The 19,856-nt window shown below is 35.1% G+C and overlaps 1 protein-coding gene across 1 annotated transcript in view; it reads right to left on the bottom strand.

Moving 5' to 3' along the window:
- The window catches only part of LOC120637266, a 102,089-nt gene that overhangs the window by 43,790 nt on the left and 38,443 nt on the right, over nt 1-19,856 (bottom strand). Inside the window, exon 2 of the mRNA XM_039909019.1 lies at nt 13,627-13,776. Within this exon, the coding sequence (XP_039764953.1) occupies nt 13,627-13,761 (135 nt within the window). The 5' untranslated portion in view covers nt 13,762-13,776. The remainder of the gene's footprint in view (nt 1-13,626; nt 13,777-19,856) is intronic.

The following is a 19,856-nucleotide window of genomic DNA, read 5'->3' as shown; positions in this document are numbered from 1 at the left end:
GATAGCGAGTTCGAATCCCAGCACGCACCTCTAACTTTTCTAAGTTATGTGCGTTTTAAACAATTAAAATATCACTTGCTTCAACGAACGTGAAGGAAAATGTCGTTAGGAAACCTGCCTGAGATTTCTCCATAATGTTCCACCAATCCGCACTGGGCCAGCGTGGTGGACTACGGCCTTGAACCTCTCATTGTGGGAGGAGACCCGTACCCTCAAGTGGGCCGGTAAATAACAGGAGATTATAAAATCTACTATAGCGAGCTATAAAATATTTAGGTTCACAAAGAAAGGGTTTTACTTTATTACTCTTACTGTTACTTTACAGCTGAAACTTATAAAAAGATGGCGGTCTTTTATGCAGTCGAGTACGGAAGCATATGCGCTTTTGTGTATTTAAATTAGACGAGTACGAGACGACACCGGCACGATATAGACTCCCGATCATTCTTAATTAAGATTGTTTTTAGTATAGTATGAAACTCTTTACACCCGAAGTTAATTATTAATCTAAACCTTAGCAACAGTGAAGACTAGAAGGGAAGAAAATACACTGTGTCGTGCACTGTAGTTAGAGTAATTACAAACATAACTGAAATAATAAAGGTATAATGGGTGGCCTTATCGCTTAAAAGCTCAATCACAATCTCTACCTGATAACCTTTAAAAGGATATAACAAGGGTGTTATCCACGATCATCCGTCTAGGCGAACATACCCGACATCTTAAGGTATTCTTGTCACACGAGCCTCGCAGGAAGCGCTCTTAGCTTATGCATCTGTGCTCCAATGTCGTCAATCTTTCCCATCAAAAGTAAAGATAGCTTGGGAAGAAGACATTTTTCTTCAAGTAGAAACAATACAGTTTTATCTTCTCCCACATCTTTTCTCTCCGAAAATTAGCGCACCAGTGGAAATAATACCCAAATACTCTTAATATTAACGTTTGCGTCAACCAACGACTTTTGCACACCATCAAGATCAAAAAAGTTACTAATCTGCGGCACGTGCGAAGGCACGAGAGTTATGAGCTCTTTCAACATACTATGATGGGAAAAGTTGCAGGAAAAAGAGGCATTGGTGGACCGGAATCGCGAGTGCAGCAGAACTATTTCGCCTCGCGAAATAAAGACCAGAATTTACGAAGCTGACTGCCAACCTTCGCTAGTCGGAGAAGCACCGCAAGAAGAACAATATTAACGGGGGTAAACTTTTCCTATTTCCTGCTGCAGTACTTTGACATGATAATTTTATCCCTCGTCGGGGGTCATAACCGGGGATATTACTTTTGTCTCTGTCTGGTTAGCTTCGTGAGTGTCGTTGATGATCAGTCGTAGCGTCGTCGTGCCGATAGGTCGCACAGTGTAAATCTAGCGAAGCAAGCGTTTCCCACGCCCGCGTTGACATGTGCACCCGAGATATTGCATTGTTCTAGCTATTACAGTAATGAGCGCCATTTGTCTCGAGTACGGCAGAGCAAACCCATTGATACAAAATCAAAGACATCAAAGACGCACACCATCATGCTTTCTACCGTTAGGCGCCCAGGGTAGCATGGTATAAAGCCCTAATTATAAGAACGTACCCTTAGTATAAGATTTGCATTTGCATATATGATCATAGGAAAATATATTGATATATTATATCCATTTATTACACCCTACCTCGATGAATATATCTACTTGTATCTGGGTCCATATATAAATATTTCGATCATAAAAGGAAATTTCCTAGTTCTTTGTTAAACAAGAAGAAGTCATTCATGGTCTCCACGATACAGGCTACCTAGAGTGGAGACCACTAGCAATTGATTGTTGTAATCTTTTCGAAAATAAAGTATTTTTTTTTAAATGATTTTGATCTACACCACAAACTCTATAGAATTGTGTCATAATAAATTAAAATTGTATAAGTGTAAAGAAAAATCTATAAATTCTTGACTTTCAAATATATGTTTGATGTTTTGAAAACAAAAAAACATAAAGGTAATCCAACTAGTGAGCTAACAAATAAGTTTTAAGTAACGCTACATAATCTTACTGTTAATATAAAATTATTGTACGCAATACCGTATAAAAAAATATTGGTATACCCTTTCGACTGTAGCACTTACTGCGCATAATATAAGATACAAAATATACTTACCTATGCAGTGTGTATCTTAGGCTTGCAGGTATATCAACAACCACATCGTTAGACTTCATTACATATCGAACTTTATTACGATAGCAGTATGATCCTTTTTCGCATTATAAGCAGTATATAATATTTATTCCATAGCACTGCTACTGTATGTATGTAATTCTGTACCGTGCTTTCTTGGAAGTAATTATTTCTTTACTAGCTCTGCAGACGGCACGAGATTCACATACAGTGCGTACTGACTATAGACTTGAATCACTAATAAATACACATTGTACCCGTGTTAAGTCGTTGGAAGAATATTTAACTTGCAACTTGCAATTTTAATTGCAAAATAATCTCTGTTGTATAGCTTCGATTTAGAACTACATAACCATTTAACTCAGTCGAATACCTACGGTCGGACGGTACGGACCATAATATGCATTCAGTGGAAAGATAACTATAACGGACAAATCTTTAAATTTTTGGGTATGCAGTGCTTTTACGCATGTATGAAGTGTCTGTTTACGCCTATTATAGCATTATTATTTAAAATTACTTCGTGACATACCTTGAAGTCCTTGAAAGAAAGATGAATGAATGAATGAATATGAATGAATATACTTTTATTGCACACCACAAAAAGTACATTAAAAAGAAAAGTATGACAAAACAACGTGTACAATTGGGCGGCCTTATCGCTTCATAGCGATTTCTTCCAGGCAACCAATAGCGAAGATAGCAAATACAGAAAATAGTTTGGTCGTGCACATATACATATACCCATAAAATCAAGTGCAATATCATTACTTAAATAAATATATATAAAACAATATTTTATCTAAAAACAAATAAGTCTCTAATCTACCAATAAAAAACATAATATTTAAAAATTATATTACTTAAAAATAATATAATAAATTAAATAAAGATTAAAATATTCTGGCAATTTTTTCAAAACAATACTGTTTGAAGTGATGGTAGTAAGCCCTCTAGACATTTAAGTAATCTGATAACTAAAACCGCATTGAACTAGACATTAAGCGTGAAATATATTGATAAGTATGTATTATTTCTAGCTCAAGCTGTGTTATTAATACAGTGGCAGAATAGGATGGCTCGTATTTTCTCTGGTACATCACGTAGCTACTCCGGAAGCTGACGTCACTTCCGTGCATTATTACAATATGTCGCTTTCACGCGTCAATATGACTCTAACTACGATGGCAATTACGCCCATAATCGCACTAATTGTCCATGTGCATTCGTGGAGAAAAGTGGGTGAAACTATTACGGGTTACTGGTAACATGATGTTCCGGGGAAACCCTGGATATTTGTAATTTTCACACGTTAATGAAGATTAGTTTAGAAGTACAAGACCATATTGCCGTGTTAATAAGCCAGCAGTTTCATTAATTTCAAGGGTTTAATATATCACTTACTATAATGGTGAATGAAAGTAGCGTTAGGACACCGCACGTCGAGAGTTCTCCAAACGAGCGAGACATATCAAATATGTGTGTGTACTAATCCAAACTTTTCTAGCATGGTGGACTACGACCTAAATCATGCTGGGAAGAAACCCATGCCCTGTAATTGGTCATTAATGGGTGGACTAATGGGTGGATGATGAAGACGATGTTCATAGTTTTTTTTCCATTACAGGTTAGCCCTTGTTAGCACTCTCATCTGGTGGCTGTCCCGAGTGATTATGCAGTGTAAGATGGTAGCGGGCTAGCCTGTTAGGGAGTATGGTAGTACCTAAGCGGTTGGACGCGACATCGCACCGGAACGCTTAATTACTTGGCAGCACGTCCTTGTCGGTAGGATGGTAACTAGCTACGACCAGACCGAAGAAATTTCGGAAATTACAAAATCATAAATTGTCCCTGTTAAGAATCAAACCTCCAAGGAGTTCATCAAACTCTGATGCTCAAATTCAAATTCAAATTCAAAATTTCTTTACTCATATAGGCCTATCCCAGGCCCTTATAAAGCGTTCATACATATATGTTTACATAATTGTAAGGGGATGGTGATAACTTCGTTCGTCAACTTAAACCTTAAGCTACGAGGGTTCCAAACGCGCCCTGGTCTAAGAAGAGCCAACAACAAACTTAGCCAGGTATTTTTTTTTTGTTATCACCATCTCACAGTTTATTTATATTAAGCTATGAAGCTAGAGCAATTCACATCCAAGCTTTTTTATCGTTTTTTATCGTATTCGTATTTAAGTATTCCGTACTCGAAAACGACCCCTCGATTGCGAGCGGGCAAATCTTATAGGCTATGAAAGGCTGATGAAAGGCGTCAAAGCTCAACATGCACGCAGTGGGAACAGTGCTGACAATGAGACAGTTTCGGCATTGTTCAACACAACGCCGGCATATCAACCAAGCTTATTAAGAAGATGGCCGACATGATAGCGGATGGTTTCGCGATTGTGAACACATGGGAACCGTACCGGCTGGCACAGTGTTGTGGGTGTGAAAGCAGATAAATACCGCTTTTTAAGCCATTAAAGAGTCAGAATTTCAGCTGTTTACGTTTAAGTACACGTTTTGGTAAAGAACTAACACAATGCGACTCAGTGGGTGGCCTTTTGTGTTTATGGAAGACCCAGATTAAAGGACAAAATATTAAAAAATCTTGATGTCATTTTTTATGTCATTGCTAAAGTGCTGTTCTTATTAAGCTTATTTCTGATTTAATATTATGAACTCCGATTCAATTCAATTTTTGTTTGTAGCTTTTGTCTGTGCCAACTGGGAACAAGGTACTTCACCAATGTCTTGTAGAACTTTCCCGAACCTAATGAAACATAGTAAACTCATTCCTCTATTTAAATCTGGTAATAAAAATGATATAAACAATTACAGACCTATCTCAATCTTACCAGCTCTTAGTAAGATATTTGAAAAAATTATATTAAATCAACTCTTATATCATTTTAATGTAAATAACTTACTACACCCTGAGCAGTATGGCTTCACTAAAGGTCGTAGCACAACGGACGCAGGCGCTAAACTTATAAAACATGTTTATGATGCCTGGGAATGTTCACAGAACGCCATGGCTGTTTTTTGTGATCTATCTAAAGCTTTCGATTGTGTTGATCATAAAACCTTGCTTCTTAAGCTAAGCCACTATGGTATCCAAAACGTTGCACTAAATTTGGTTGCCTCTTATCTCAGCAATAGAACCCAAAGAGTTTGCATAAATGATGCAAAGTCTCAGGGTTCAAATACCTCAATGGGTGTCCCACAAGGCTCGATTTTGGGTCCTTTTCTATTTTTAGTGTATATAAATGATCTACCGTACCATGTCAGTGGAACATGCGACATTGTATTGTTTGCAGATGATACATCTCTAATTTTTAAGACTGATAGGAGTAAAGATAACTCTGACGAAGTAAACCGTGTTATGTCGCATGTGTCGCACTGGTTTACAGTTAACAACTTACTTTTAAATGCAAAAAAAACAAAGTGTGTCGAATTTATCTTACCAAATGTAAAGAAAATTGATAAAAATATAATGATAAATGGTGAATCACTAAAAATAGAGACTTCCACAGTTTTTCTGGGCGTGACCTTGGATAATAAGCTACAGTGGGGTGCCCATATAGATTCACTAGCGGGTAAACTAAGCTCGGCTGCCTAAGCAGTCAGAAAAATTAGACAGATTACTGACGTTGAAATAGCTAGGCTAGTTTATTTTGCGTACTTTCATAGTGTTATGTCCTATGGAATCTTGTTATGGGGTAAAGCAGCTGATATCGAAACTATATTTATATTGCAGAAAAGAGCTGTACGGTCAATATATAAACTTAAATCACGCGAATCCCTCCGTGAGAAGTTTAAAGAAATAGGCATACTTACTGTAGCTTCACAATATATTTATAACAATATAGTATTTGTAAGACAACATATTAGTCTTTATACACAAAAAGTGGACATAAACAGTCGACTTACAAGAAATGGTCATAAATTAGTGTCATCTGCATATCGTCTGCGTAAGGTACAGGGATCATTTGTGGGATTGAGTATACGCTTTTATAATATGATTCCTAAGGTGATTTTGGACCTGCCAATGCACAAGTTTAAAGAATTTGTTAAAACACATTTATTAGAGCGAGGTTACTATACAATTGATGAATTTTTTAATGACAAGGTTGCTTGGAAGCATCCGGCTCCGCTTTCAGCTCTCACAAGATAGAAAAATGAATGTTAAAATACAAAATGTAAATTGTTGATGTTGGAAAAGAGCAACTGCTGAGTTTCTTGCCGGCTTCTTCTCGGTAGAATCTGCCTTCCGAACCGGTGGTAGAATCACTACAAACAGACAGACTTGACGTTTCAAAAGTGCTTATATTAGGCCTACTTGAAATAAATGAATTTTGAATTTGAATTTTGAATTTGAATTTTGAATTTGAATTTGATGCAGAAGGCACGAAGGAGATTATTCGTTGAAAATAGTAAAAAGTTAATTTTGTATACGTACCTAAACGAAATAGTCGTAATTAGATTGTTAATTACCAAACACAGCACAGAAACACAAATATTATAGGAAATTTATTTTTGTTATTTATTTTATATTAAACTTTAATTGTGTTAGTTTCTAACACACACATTTAACACTTTTCACAGTTAAAAAGAATGTGAGATGCAATGCCCAGATAATTGCCTGGCAAACATTGTTATAGATATGTAGGTACGTAATAAATAGATTTATTTTAAGACAAAGAGGAATCTTTTAAACTAGCTTTAATTATGTAACATATAAAATGAATGAATGAATGAATACACTTTTATTGTACACCACAGAGAAAATTTACAGAGATACAAATACAACAGCACAATAAGGTACCTATAACGTACAATTTGGCGGCCTTATCGCTAAATAGTGATCTCTTCCAGGCAACCAAAGGCATACAAGAAAATGTTATAAGAAATAAGTAGGTGATACAACAAACAAAATTAAATATTAGGATTTAAAACTAAATTAACATAAAAAAAAACATAAAACATAGTATATACTAAACATTATATATTAAAGATATGTACAAAAATATAAAATATATTCCATACATATATACAAAAATATAAACATACAAATACGCTACTATAAATACTTAATTAAAAAAAAAATTAAAAATAAATAAAAAATTAATAAAATAAAAGAACCCTCAAAAATATGTAGAAAAAGAAATAAACAAAAAAGAATACAGTGATCATTCCCATCAATGCCCGGCCGATACAGACAAGTAGTGATCCTTCACTTGTTTCTTAAAAATAAAACACTGTGTTTGTAACATAACTCCTCCGAAACGACCGACCTATTCTTAATTAATTTTGCGGTTATATTCAGTACGTTAAGGAATAAAATTTTGGCCAAAAAACTTTTGTTGTTTGGCCAAAATTTTGCATGTTTGGTTCGTTTGTTTATTTATTTAACATCCCAATGATTATAAAAACCAGAAATAAGCGCGGACTAAGTCGCGGACAACAGCTAGTTTGTATATAATCGTATATTATATTGCAATGATGCTTCATAACTACCTACACTTAACTGCGAGAAACGTGTAAAGCGTTGGTTTTAATACCTCACACGTCTAGAAAACGGAAATGAATAATAGCACGGAATCCGTATGAGTGTCTCGCCAATTGCTGACATCCTTCAGATTATTGGTCCGACTTCCAAAGCGTTTAAAACATCGCCCTAAGTCTTACTGCAAGCATGCTGCATGACATTTCCTTGTTATTTGCTCTACCTCCTAGCGGGTTGATGTTTCGGCGAAGGGTGATCTATATCTGACTTATATACGACGTGTAACCAAATTACGAAACAATGTTGAAGGATGCGTAAGTATATTTCATAAGGAATCACCCTGTAAAAATATTAAATACAAAGAAGCATATTTATTTTTCCATACAAATGCATTAAAAACATCAACACACACAAGTGCTTAATTATGAAAACCCTATTGAAGATAAAATACCGACACGCGCATAGTACCTATGCTCCAGCGTACCTAATAAAGTGACAGTCATATCATTTAAATTTTGCATGTGATGGTCGGGATGTATCTGATTTCTTTCAGCAAAACTATGGCAGTTGTTTACATTAAAAATATCAGGTTTTCGGTTTCATGGATGATTCTGAGAATCAGTACATAATGTTCCTTGAAAGCCTGTGAAGTATTATTTCGGTTTTTATTTACACGTCGCGTCGTATAAAGCGGAAGTGTTTGTTATTCACTTGAACGCGATGAACTCAGGAACTTCTGGTACGATTTGAATAATTCTTTCAGTGTTGGATAGCCTATTTATCGACAAAGACTATAGGCTATATATAATCACGTTAAGACTAATGAAACATAGTACCAATGAAGAATGTTTCAAAATATCTGCTGTGTGCGCTTCGGTTAATAAAATCATGTAGGTATGACAAAGTTGTTCTCCTTTAAAAGTACGTAACAGTTATGCGTTGACTTATGACTTGACTTGACTTATGCGGTTGGTCCGCCTTAAGTTCGTTTCATCCTTAAAGGTTACCCCTAGTCTAATACGATACATATATTATTACTAGGGACTCTTATCGGATCCAAATGTGTTTTCAAACCATTTAGGAACCCATTGAAATATACTCACGAAATGACCACTTGCTTTAACAGTGAAGGAAAAGATCGTCAGGAAACCTGCATGCCTGAGAGTTCTCCATAACGTTCTCAAAGGCGTGTGAAGTCAATCCGCACTTGGCCAGTGTTACGGCTTAACCCATTCTGAGAAGTGACCCGTGCCCCGTAGTGGGCCGGTAATGGGTGAATAATATTGATGAAGCTGATTACTAAAGTTTTTTTACCCGACATAAAAAAGCAGGAGGTTCAATGTTTGAACGTATCTACGTACATTGTAGATGTAACGTACGCATCAAAAGTGCCATCTTTGTGCCTTTTTGAATAAAGAAATATTTGACTTTTTCAGATTTCTCCGTTTCTTGTGAACTTGCATGGAAGTCACTTGCACAATGCAACATGGCTTAGCAGCATGAATCAAGACTACTCACCCGGATAGCGACATCGTTATGTGACACTGTCTATATGAAGGCATCGGGTTATAGCGATCCGATAACACATGTTGGCAATAAACTGGCGCAGTCTCAGACTGAAAAATGCTAGAGACAATATGCCCAACGGGCTTCAAGGACTTTTGAACTTCTTTGGCCGCGTTGAGCGATTTTCGGTAGGGGAAAAAATTATGGATTCGTGTCACCGATAACCTCGACATGATCGTGAATCTGCAAACGGAGCTCTACCTAAGTATATTAATTGATGTTTCTGTGTGAGATGCGTACTCGTGGAGATTTTTGTTACAGAACTCGTCATGACAGTACTGCTGCCATGCTTGTTTCTGCCTTGCATGCCTAGCTTTTTATATGATTTTCCACAAATTTACCATCAGGTAACCCATACTTTGGTTGTTTTATTATATTATAAATTATTAATTATTGTGTGTTTATTTTGTCTGTCCTCTCTTGATGCCCTAGCTAAACATCCAATTGACTTGATTTTTGCCACAAAGTTAGTTGAAAGGACGGAAAGTAACATAGAAAAACAAACGGTTCCCATGGGATTTTAAAAAAACCATAATAACGAAGGGCAACAGCTAGTTATTACAATTAGTAAACGGGTTACTTAGTAAACAAGTAACCTACGTTATCTACGTAGCGAGTGATTACCAGCTCCATTTTCTGCAGATGCAGGAAAAGTCTGAAACTAACGTTCATGTTCAAACAAAATGTCTTATAGTCGGCATAGCAGAATAGCGTCATTATGCAAAAATATGATAACCACAAATTCTACACTTTGCTTAGGTATGCCGTAAACATAAACTCTGTAAATATCAAATGATGTACACGAGTTCCGAGAACCCTAAATTTTCGTATCGAACTGATAAATAAAGTAAATAGCTAATATCAATTGGTACGGTTTATCAAAACGTAAATAGATGCTTCCTGTCACTATCCGCGGGTATTTTTCTCATCATTATACCCGAGCATTCTTAATTTTATTGGGACAATGTCAAAGGCAAATATGACTATAGGAAATAAGTGTGGAAGAATTAAACGACTTGTTGGCTTGATAACTTGATACGAACTGATGGCGTATGAATTAATGAATGAACACACTTCTATTGTTCACCAAAGAAAAAAGTAGTTAGAGAGAATTCTTTCAGGCAACCAAAGGCGTAAAACACAGCTCAAGAAGAGAGGTAGGTGGTGCAAATAAATAATCATATATATTTATATATTTGTGTAATGTTTATTTCTCATTTTTTGCACCTCTTTTCTTGAGCTGTGTTTTACGCCTTTGGTTGCCTGAAAGAAATCTCTCTAACTACTTTTTTCTTTGGTGAACAATAGAAGTGTGTTCATTGGTTGCCTGGAAGAGATCGCTATGCGATAAGGCCGCCAAATTGTACACTTTTTGTTAAATTTTATTTACAATTTTTCCATATGTTTATGTGGTGTACAATAAAGGTGTATTCATTCATTCATTCATATATATAATATATAACTAAAATATAGGTATATAACAGACAATGTAAATTATTGTACGAGGCAATGAGTGTCCTACAACAGTTTGAATAGCAAGAGATGGCGCTGTTCTGTTCCTTTGAAATAATAACCCTTCCCACTGTAGGATATCGTGCCCTGTAGTGAGCCGGTAATGGGTTGTTAAGATGAAGATGATGATGATAACCCATAATTGGTTAAACGCCCACGACGGTTTAACGTGCTCTGCATCACAAAGAGGAAAAGTGAAGACCTAATTTACACTGCTTATGACTGACTCAGCGGGCTACTGAAATTACTTTACTAGTGCAAAATTCATTCATTTCAAGTAGGCATAATGTAAGCACTTTTGAAACGTCAAGTATGTATGTTTGCAGTGACTCTACCACTGGTTCGCAAGGCAGATTTTACGGAGAAGATCCCGGCAAGAAACTCAGCAGTTTCTCTTTTCGAACGTCATTTTAAAATGTTACTATCATTTTCCTATCATGTGTGAGATGAGAGCGAAGCCACTAAGCCACTGGTATCAAAATTTTCACACTATTAATTAAATTTTCAAGTTGTTTTTTTTTACATTAGCTTATATAGCTATTATTATTGTTATCATTGTACTCTAATCACAAATCTATTTTATGGGACTATTGTCTGAAAATAAAGAATTATTAATATTAGTACAATGTGATGCCCTCTTAACTGAATGTATTGTTAACTAACATCTCAAAATTGTACAAATATTCTCGCAAACAAATGATTATTATTATTATTATAGTAGAAGCTCTAAAGCCCTCACTCTTATGAGAGAAGAGGCATGAGCCAAATATTAAGACTTAGGTGACTTTGACGTGCACAAACCTGCATATAGATAACGCTTCTGGTACTAAAAGTAAGACTGTATCACACCAGATAATATTTTCTCACGAATATAATTACCACAGGCAAAGAATGGAGAAAATTCTGTCATTAGCAATGCGAAAGCTAAACTTTAAATTGAACTTTCGCTCTCAGAGAAAGGTAATGTCCACATTTGATTGTAAGGTCTAGACTCTTGTTTATGTAAGTCTAGGTCGTAGTGATGCAATGACTAATGAATCGGATTAAGTACCTGTTTACATTCACATTATTATGAAAACTAACCACCTTATAAAGGCAAAAGGTCATTGTTAAAATATTTCTGTGGGGCATTTATTCATGCACTAAAAAAATATAGAACTTCAGTTAAACCAGTTAATTTTTTTTTACAAATTACAAAAATAATACTTATATCCTACAATTACTTAAAATTTAAAAAACACAGAACGCGTTCAACCTGAAACCTCCCAGAATTTATACGCAAGCAAAATTAAAAGTGCAATAAAAGAGAGAGTTTTTCAGAAAAATAGTAAATAAATACATAACAAATAAACACACACAACTTCGCTAAATGCATATGTCATATCCGTTAACAACCGTGGGAGGACAAGAGTTCCGGATATTCATAACCAGCTGTCAAATCATGGAGATTTAAAAGAACTTGATGTAAAGAACATTAAAAAAGAACTATGTATTTATAAATGTGTCTAAGCTTTTAAGTTAATTAAAAAGTTGGCACTACTGCAATAGTGCTGCAACAAAATAAGTATATACTTTTAAGACCGAGATTGTATCATAAAAAGTAGATCAGTTTTATAATTTCCGCCATAACACGCACATGACGCACGTATAAAATGAAGTACACGAACCTAGGTGTGGAGAACAAAGTAATAATCATTAGAGGACGGACGCGAAAGAAAAAGGGAAGTTCCTTGAAATAGGGAAGAGAGATTGCAATAAAACCACACGCTTATTAAATATAAAAAAAATTGCTTGTGTAACAGCATTCGCGAATATTAAAACTTTACTGTTTTTCGATACATCGTCAAGGAGTTATATAGGAATAGATCAATTAGGTTACAATAATCTAATTGGGCCGTTCTTGTACGTCTAACTTCGCTAATGTGAAATGGCACCAAAAACAGCTTTTCATAGTCATCCTAACCTATGTACCCCTAGTCTCAAAGCATTTTTGGGCGTGGTGGAAAACCTTTTACGGCTACCACCGTCCGGCTCCGGCTTGTGTGTGTTTATTTGTTATGCAGGACTCATTTATCCGAACTAAAATCCACCACGGCATGTCCTTCTCGTTGCATTTTTAATGCCCGCGGAAGGCCAAATAATTGGTCCCTACACCAGAGCTAAGCACAACTCTTTTCTCTCTAAACAAAAGATATAAGGCTTTGAACGCATTAATTCCTTGCTTTATTTCCTCGATGCAAATGCTTGGAATTCTATAAATGAAACCATTAAACTTAATAATGCCCGAATGTAGCAAGTGTATTTTGAAACCCACATAGCGGCGATTTCCTAAGAGCGTGGGTTAACAGTCAACTACTCGAACAAACGGGCCCTCACACAATTACAGAAATACTAAAACCGAATCTAAACCGTTGAATACTGACCACTTAGCCAATCCATTGTTAACTGTATGAAAATGCTATTGTTTTGTTGAAATTTAGCTCATTAAATCATGTTTCATTTGGAAACTATGTATAAAGGAAATATATCATACAATTATCTTATTTCTGCGATAGTCATTGTCTTGTCTTCTGATAAATGAATGGAGTGATATTGTGTAACTTTTTCGTCAGTTTCCACTATTTGAAAACTGAAATCTGAAACTCAGAATTTGAATTTGAGTTTCACATTTCAGTGAATTGTGATAATTGAATTATGATAGACACGAAGGTTGTGCTTGATCATTCACCAAGTGGCTGATGACACGTTCCAGGCTGTCAGCACGGGAAGTGGGGCTGATTGGTGTCCATTTACGTATAGCTAGTAACCACTTGGATAGAGGTTAGCTCTTATAGGTATTTCCAAAGGTCTGTAAGATCCTAGATCTAAGTGTGTACTCACCGTGCGATGTGAAAGGTCAGTGACAGAGTCGTGTCGGTTCTCGAGGCTACCAAGGCTACAGCAAGAGGCGGAGGAGGACAGGCTGACAGAGTCGGCTCGCGCGCGGTGCGGCGACACCGCCACGTGCTTCAGCATTCCTACTGGCTCTACCTGCAGACAATGGAAAATGAAATCAGTACTAAACATGTGATGGTCTCCATATTACTAGATGATGCCACAAGCTACTGGCATCGCGTATATTTTTCAAAGATGAATGATTTGACCTCGGTCTCTGAGCAAACAACACCAGCTCGGAGTAAGATCTTCCTATTGTTACGGTCGAACGCATAACCATAGTTCCCATTAAGAATGTAATGTTTTATGCATCATGGCATGGATACCCTTTCACTACCAGTGAAGCATGCCAGTAGTGTCAGAGGTACAAAACGGACTTTGCTAGGGCATGGCATAGAGCTGAGAGAAGACTGTGTCCTGTAGTAATGGATTGATGTTGATAATGATGTTGTTTTAAGCAAAATTGATGTTCGCTTTATGTGTTCCTAGTCTTATAAAGGGAAGGTAATGTTCTAAGGTCTGAGAAGTAGTTTAAATTAACTCCTTTACTTTCTTTGATCGCACGATACGGCTCGCTTCCTAGATGGCTAGAAATCTTCCAGCAACCGTTATAAGACATTACTTCTACGGACGTAGTGTTCGTAGTGTGTGAGAAAAGCTCATTTGTTTGATATCCTCACAATGCTTTAATATAGATTTAGAAAAGCAATATAATAACCGATATGCTAAGAAAAAATTAGGAGATATTCCAATCTATCGTGAAATAATTAGTTTAAAAGAAAACAAATATGACTAAATTAATGCCATAAATTAAGTTGAAAGAAAGAATATGAATAATAAACTAGAAATTGCAGCTCAAACTCAATAGATATCTAAATTTAACAAGTAATTGTTTGGAGGTTTATTTTATAACAATAACAATCACAAAATATTTTAAACCAACAGTTATAATACGAAGATAATAAAGTTAAACTGAGCACGTGCGGTCCATTATTTAACAACCATGCCCCACACTTCGCAATTGTTTGGTTAGGCCACTCGCCAGACGACAGAGCTGCCTTCTAAGAAATAACTACCTGATAGCACTGAGTACCACCGATCACCCGGTACACTAAACTTTAGCCGAACGAAAAGTCGATAAAAATCTCTGAATTTTTTATGTTAATTTCCTATACATGTTACCGTAGGTTTATATAGTTAGACAGGTTTTGAAAAGATTCTAATCACAGAGAGTCACTCAAGTAAATATCGCAATCATCCAAGGCAATTCATATATTGTCATTAACCAAATTGATGTCCCACTATTGGGCTCAGACCTCACAACTTAGGCATATTCCACTTCTTGGTAAAAGTTTTTAAGCCTATGAAATCAACCTGTATAATAAGTTGAATAAAGGTAAATATAAAAATTCGGATGTAACTATGCCAAATTAATTAAGACATTTCCTCAATGTGCCATTAAAAGAATATATTTAGAAAATCATATACTCACCAGAGACCAAAGTAACCTTAAATTTGTCATAAATATAATCTCGTAAGCTTATAGAAAAGTCCTATTATAGTATAAAGGACTACCATAAAAAAGACTATAGAAAGCTTGAGTGTAATTATTGATCTAACCAGGTTGCTCTTCTAATAATTTTAAATGACAATGTGAGATGGTAATTACATTAAAAACACCCGGCTAAGTTTGTTGTGGGCTTCTTCTTAGACCAGGACGCATTTGGAACTCTCGTAGGTATAGTTTTAAGTTTACTATATTCGTAAACTTTTATCGCCATCATCTCATTAACGTGTAATTCTTATGTAGTGTACGCACCAAAAGCGCCACCTATGGGCCTACGAGAATAAAGATATTTTTGACTAAATCCAAAACATAATTGTCAACGTGGTTTGTTAATGCTTTTCTGTTTTATGTACTTCTAGTGGTTTACCATAAAACTATATTTATTCATTCATTCATTCATTCATTCATAATTGTTGCTTACGATCATAATATTAATAACTCCAAGATGTTGTATGGCGTGTAAAAATTATTGATTATAGAGGAAAAAAAGGCAATTAATTACAAAGTAACGGAAATAATAGTAGTATTTACGTAGCAGTAGAAAAATTACTATATAATTATGAACAACTAACAGCAATAAATCACTGCAATAGTGTACTGGTAAAGGTCACACAGTCGATTGGATTGAATTACGAACATCCGCAAAATCAGCTTGTGATTTGACAGAGTTAGTGAAACTCACAAAGAAAAAGTACTTGACAATGACATGCCTGATTATAATCTCTTTCTTAGTGATACAGTATAGATTGATACTGAAGATTTAGACCGATGCAATATCTATCATGTGTTAGTACCTATATTTTACAGTAATAAGAATGTCATATAATTCAAGGAATCGGCTGTAAATGTTGCATCGATTTAAAATTTTTGCTAGCTTAATGGGATAGAATTTTCAGTAGTGCATATTAAAAATTTATAGTTAGTAGTGCATACTAAAAATCCTATCCCATTAATCTAACAAAAATATCAATCGATGCAACAATTTAAGCCGATTCCTTTAATTGCATAACATTGTTTGCCCCCTTTGTTACACAAATTTAATTGTACCTTTGTTGTTTTTGTCTCTTTTATTTATTTTTTTCTTGTGTGCAATAAAGTATTTTTGATTAATTGATTCTTTTTAATTCCATTTGTATCGCTTCCTTAAAACCTTACTGCTAAATAAGCTCTGCATACATCTTTTAAATCTCTCTTTGAATAATTGAACATAGAAATTTTTAATTTACGCCACTGAAAAAAAGAAATATGTATGACAGAAAAAAAAAAAAACATACCACAATATGGTGTACAATTGGATCACCTTATCGCTACATAGATGTAGATAGATGCAAAGTAAGTGGTGCGAAATGACTACGTTACATAATAAATAATTAAAACATAGAAGAGAAAATCTTTGAATTTTGATTGCAATGTACAACCTAATGCAGTTATTTTATCTACTTGCGACTAAACTGACAGGTTATTTATACAGGTATTTTACAGAAATATCTTTATATAAACTCTGCTACATAAAACCGTTAATCAATTCGGTCAACCTATTAATTCTAATTGAGTTACTGGTGTTGGACAATATCCTACTAATATTAAGTAATACTGAAGCTCAAAGAATACTTGCAACAAAAATGTGTCCCACTATTTACTAATACGTAGATTACAGACACCGGATCAATAAACGGCTTCCGTGGTTCACACGCTTGCAATCCGTAGGTTTTAATACATTTACCATTAATAACACTTTCGTTTGTCATTGGCTACCGGGATCTTTCGTCATGATCTCTTGTTTATTTCCCGAGTTTTGACGTGTGTCTGATTTTTCGATATCTTAGGAGATAACAAAAGACAGTAAATAAATTAATATTTATTTGATGTGGAATTTTTAATGAAGCACTGTATCTAATTAGTAATACTTTTAGTAACAAAGAATTGCAATACGATAATCAATGTATTTATAAATTTAGTCAATATTTTAATATTTTTGAGATTTTGTGATTGCTTCTACAGTAATTATGCTCTTCTTTTATTTGAAGTAAAATAAAACTTAGATATTAATTGACAAGTAGTTTTGGTCTACCCTATTTCTCTATTTTTAATTTAAATTTTGCAAAATTTACTTTAAATATGAAAAACTTCAAGTAGAATTTATTTACAATATCCATATATATAAGGAATGATATTTAAATTGTTATAAAAATGGTTTGCTAAGCTGATCAGACTAAATACAACTAACATATTTTAATAAACATTAAAGGCTCTAACGATACGAAATATAAATGTTAATGAGATCAAATAATGGACGACTGAATAAAAGTTATAAGTCCTAATTAAACGTTTTATAATAAAAGCATGTCTTTGTGTTTATGCAAAAAAGTTATGAGCGATCAATCAATAGATCAAAGCAAGAACCTATACACGATCGCAACATCTATCAACAAGTCGTTAACATTTACAGTTGTATATTCGGCAGTTGCAAAACTCTGAACAATGGGGCACGCCCACTGGTTTAGACACATCGTACTGATACGATGAAATACGGTTGCAACGTGTTAGCTAATAACGTTAAGCTTACGAAGTGCGTTCGATAGAAAATTGCATCGTACACAACTTTATAAAAATGTGATATGTCTTGGTAATCGATGCACCGATTATTGCACAGAGGTGTGTTGCGTTACTTTTTAAACTGGGAAAACTAACTGCTAATTTTTAATGTAAATTTATATATAACCTTTATATTATTTGTTCATTTCAGATCACCATTTGCTTCCACCGCTTATAACGACAATTTTAAGAAATTAATTTTAATCTTTTTATCAAAACCAGAGTAGTTTTTATCAATCAATCAATCTAACAGTAAATTATTATTATAAGCTTCTCAGAACAGGTATAAAATGAGTTGGTAAACTTTTTATTTTCATATGCCTGCCAGTAGCTATCAACATTGATTTCGTTTTATAAATGAAACTTTATTTCAGTTTCTTTCACACATTTTTATGTAAATGGATAAAATAATGTACATGCTTTATAAGTAATGGTTCTTCTTTATTTTGCACACTTATTCAAATTGGGAGTAACTATTGTTAATTTGACTGCAGTCATAGCAACTGTTGAGACCGCTTGAATTAACGGCGGTTATACTTGTATCTCTGATTGGTCTTGGTCCTGTTGGCTGTTGGTTTTATCACCAGAGACATTCAAGCTCTTCATCACTCGTTGAGTGACTTTCAACCTTCTTATGATACCGATTGTTGGCAACACGCCCTGTTCGAAGACTTTGGTCATCAGAAATTGGGGAATTTCAGAGGAGAAGAGTCAATGAGTTGCGAACCTACAGTGTTAATGGACGGTGCACAGCAGAGAACCGATTGACGTTGGGGTTCCAAAGTGCTGTGGCGTGTGACGACCCCGCATTGGAAAGCGCAGTGTTGGTAGACGTCAGCGGATACGAGCGGCACAAAAAATGCATGTGGACCCTGTAAAATCTACAAAGACCTAACTATAACTAGCAGTGTATGATGACAAAAATCTGCAAAAAAATTAAGATTATCTTTGGCCAAAACTGACAAACCATTAAAGTGTAAAGGACACTTAAATTTATGGAAAAATCTAGACATTAAAATTACCAGTTAAAAATTATTCACACCAAAAGATCTCTGTACAAATTTCATATCATTAATCAAATGTTATAATCTAAAATTACCCAAGTTTAACGGTTCAATAAATGGTGTAACATACTATTGTTTTATTCAATCTAATCAGTAATCAACTCTTTTCAACTGTAGCCTTATTTGTGTGGGACTAAAAGCACACAGCTGGTCAAAACCAAATTAATTCGTGAACAACTATTAATTTTATTGACTGTCAAACCAATTCAGAATAAACATTCATTGTTTCTTTAATAGTGTCTGTTATTTATTTTCAACAGACTTAAAGAAAACGAGAAGGTGCTAAATTCGACTGTAGGTTTTTTTATGTGTTCTCTGATTAAATGTATTTTCTTTTGAAAAGTTTACCAATTTGATTTACGAATATCTTTGGATTGATGTGTTTTTAGAAGAACAAGTTTACACCCTTGCGTTATCTTTCAGTTCAATTTATTAGTAGAATTTTGTAGATATCATCGTCCTCGGTATTTTAATGTCCCAGTACTGGTCTCCCAGGCCACCTCTAAGATGGGTTTACAGATCCTAGCTTCAATACTGGTTTGTGGGTTTTAGTGATTATTATCATTCGCATGATATCAAAGACAATCTGGTCTTCGCGTCAACTAGGGGTGTTATATTTGCCACGCTTAGTAGTGTTTCTCGAAAAGACCATTTAGCACTTGACCATAAAATGTGGAAAATGTGAAAAGTTTGTGAGCTAGCAACATTACGCGGGTGTGAAGTGAGACGTGTTCGGCACTCCGTGATCGGTTACTTCAGTTAAAACATAGTTTAAAGAATACAGCTCGAAGTAATGGTATTCTCTGTACGCCAGTAGCTAAACGCATCAACAATCTCGTCGATACGTAACAAATGAAACGCCGCTTCCCTGGGAACGGCGGCGGTGCGTGCGTTGCGTGTCTGCTTACATCACCGCATCACAAGAGGAAGTCCGCGTGTACCATCCTTCC

This window comes from Pararge aegeria, chromosome 3, assembly GCF_905163445.1.
Source record: "Pararge aegeria chromosome 3, ilParAegt1.1, whole genome shotgun sequence".
NCBI lineage: Eukaryota > Metazoa > Arthropoda > Insecta > Lepidoptera > Nymphalidae > Pararge > Pararge aegeria.
This window is presented reverse-complemented; position numbering and strand designations above follow the sequence as displayed.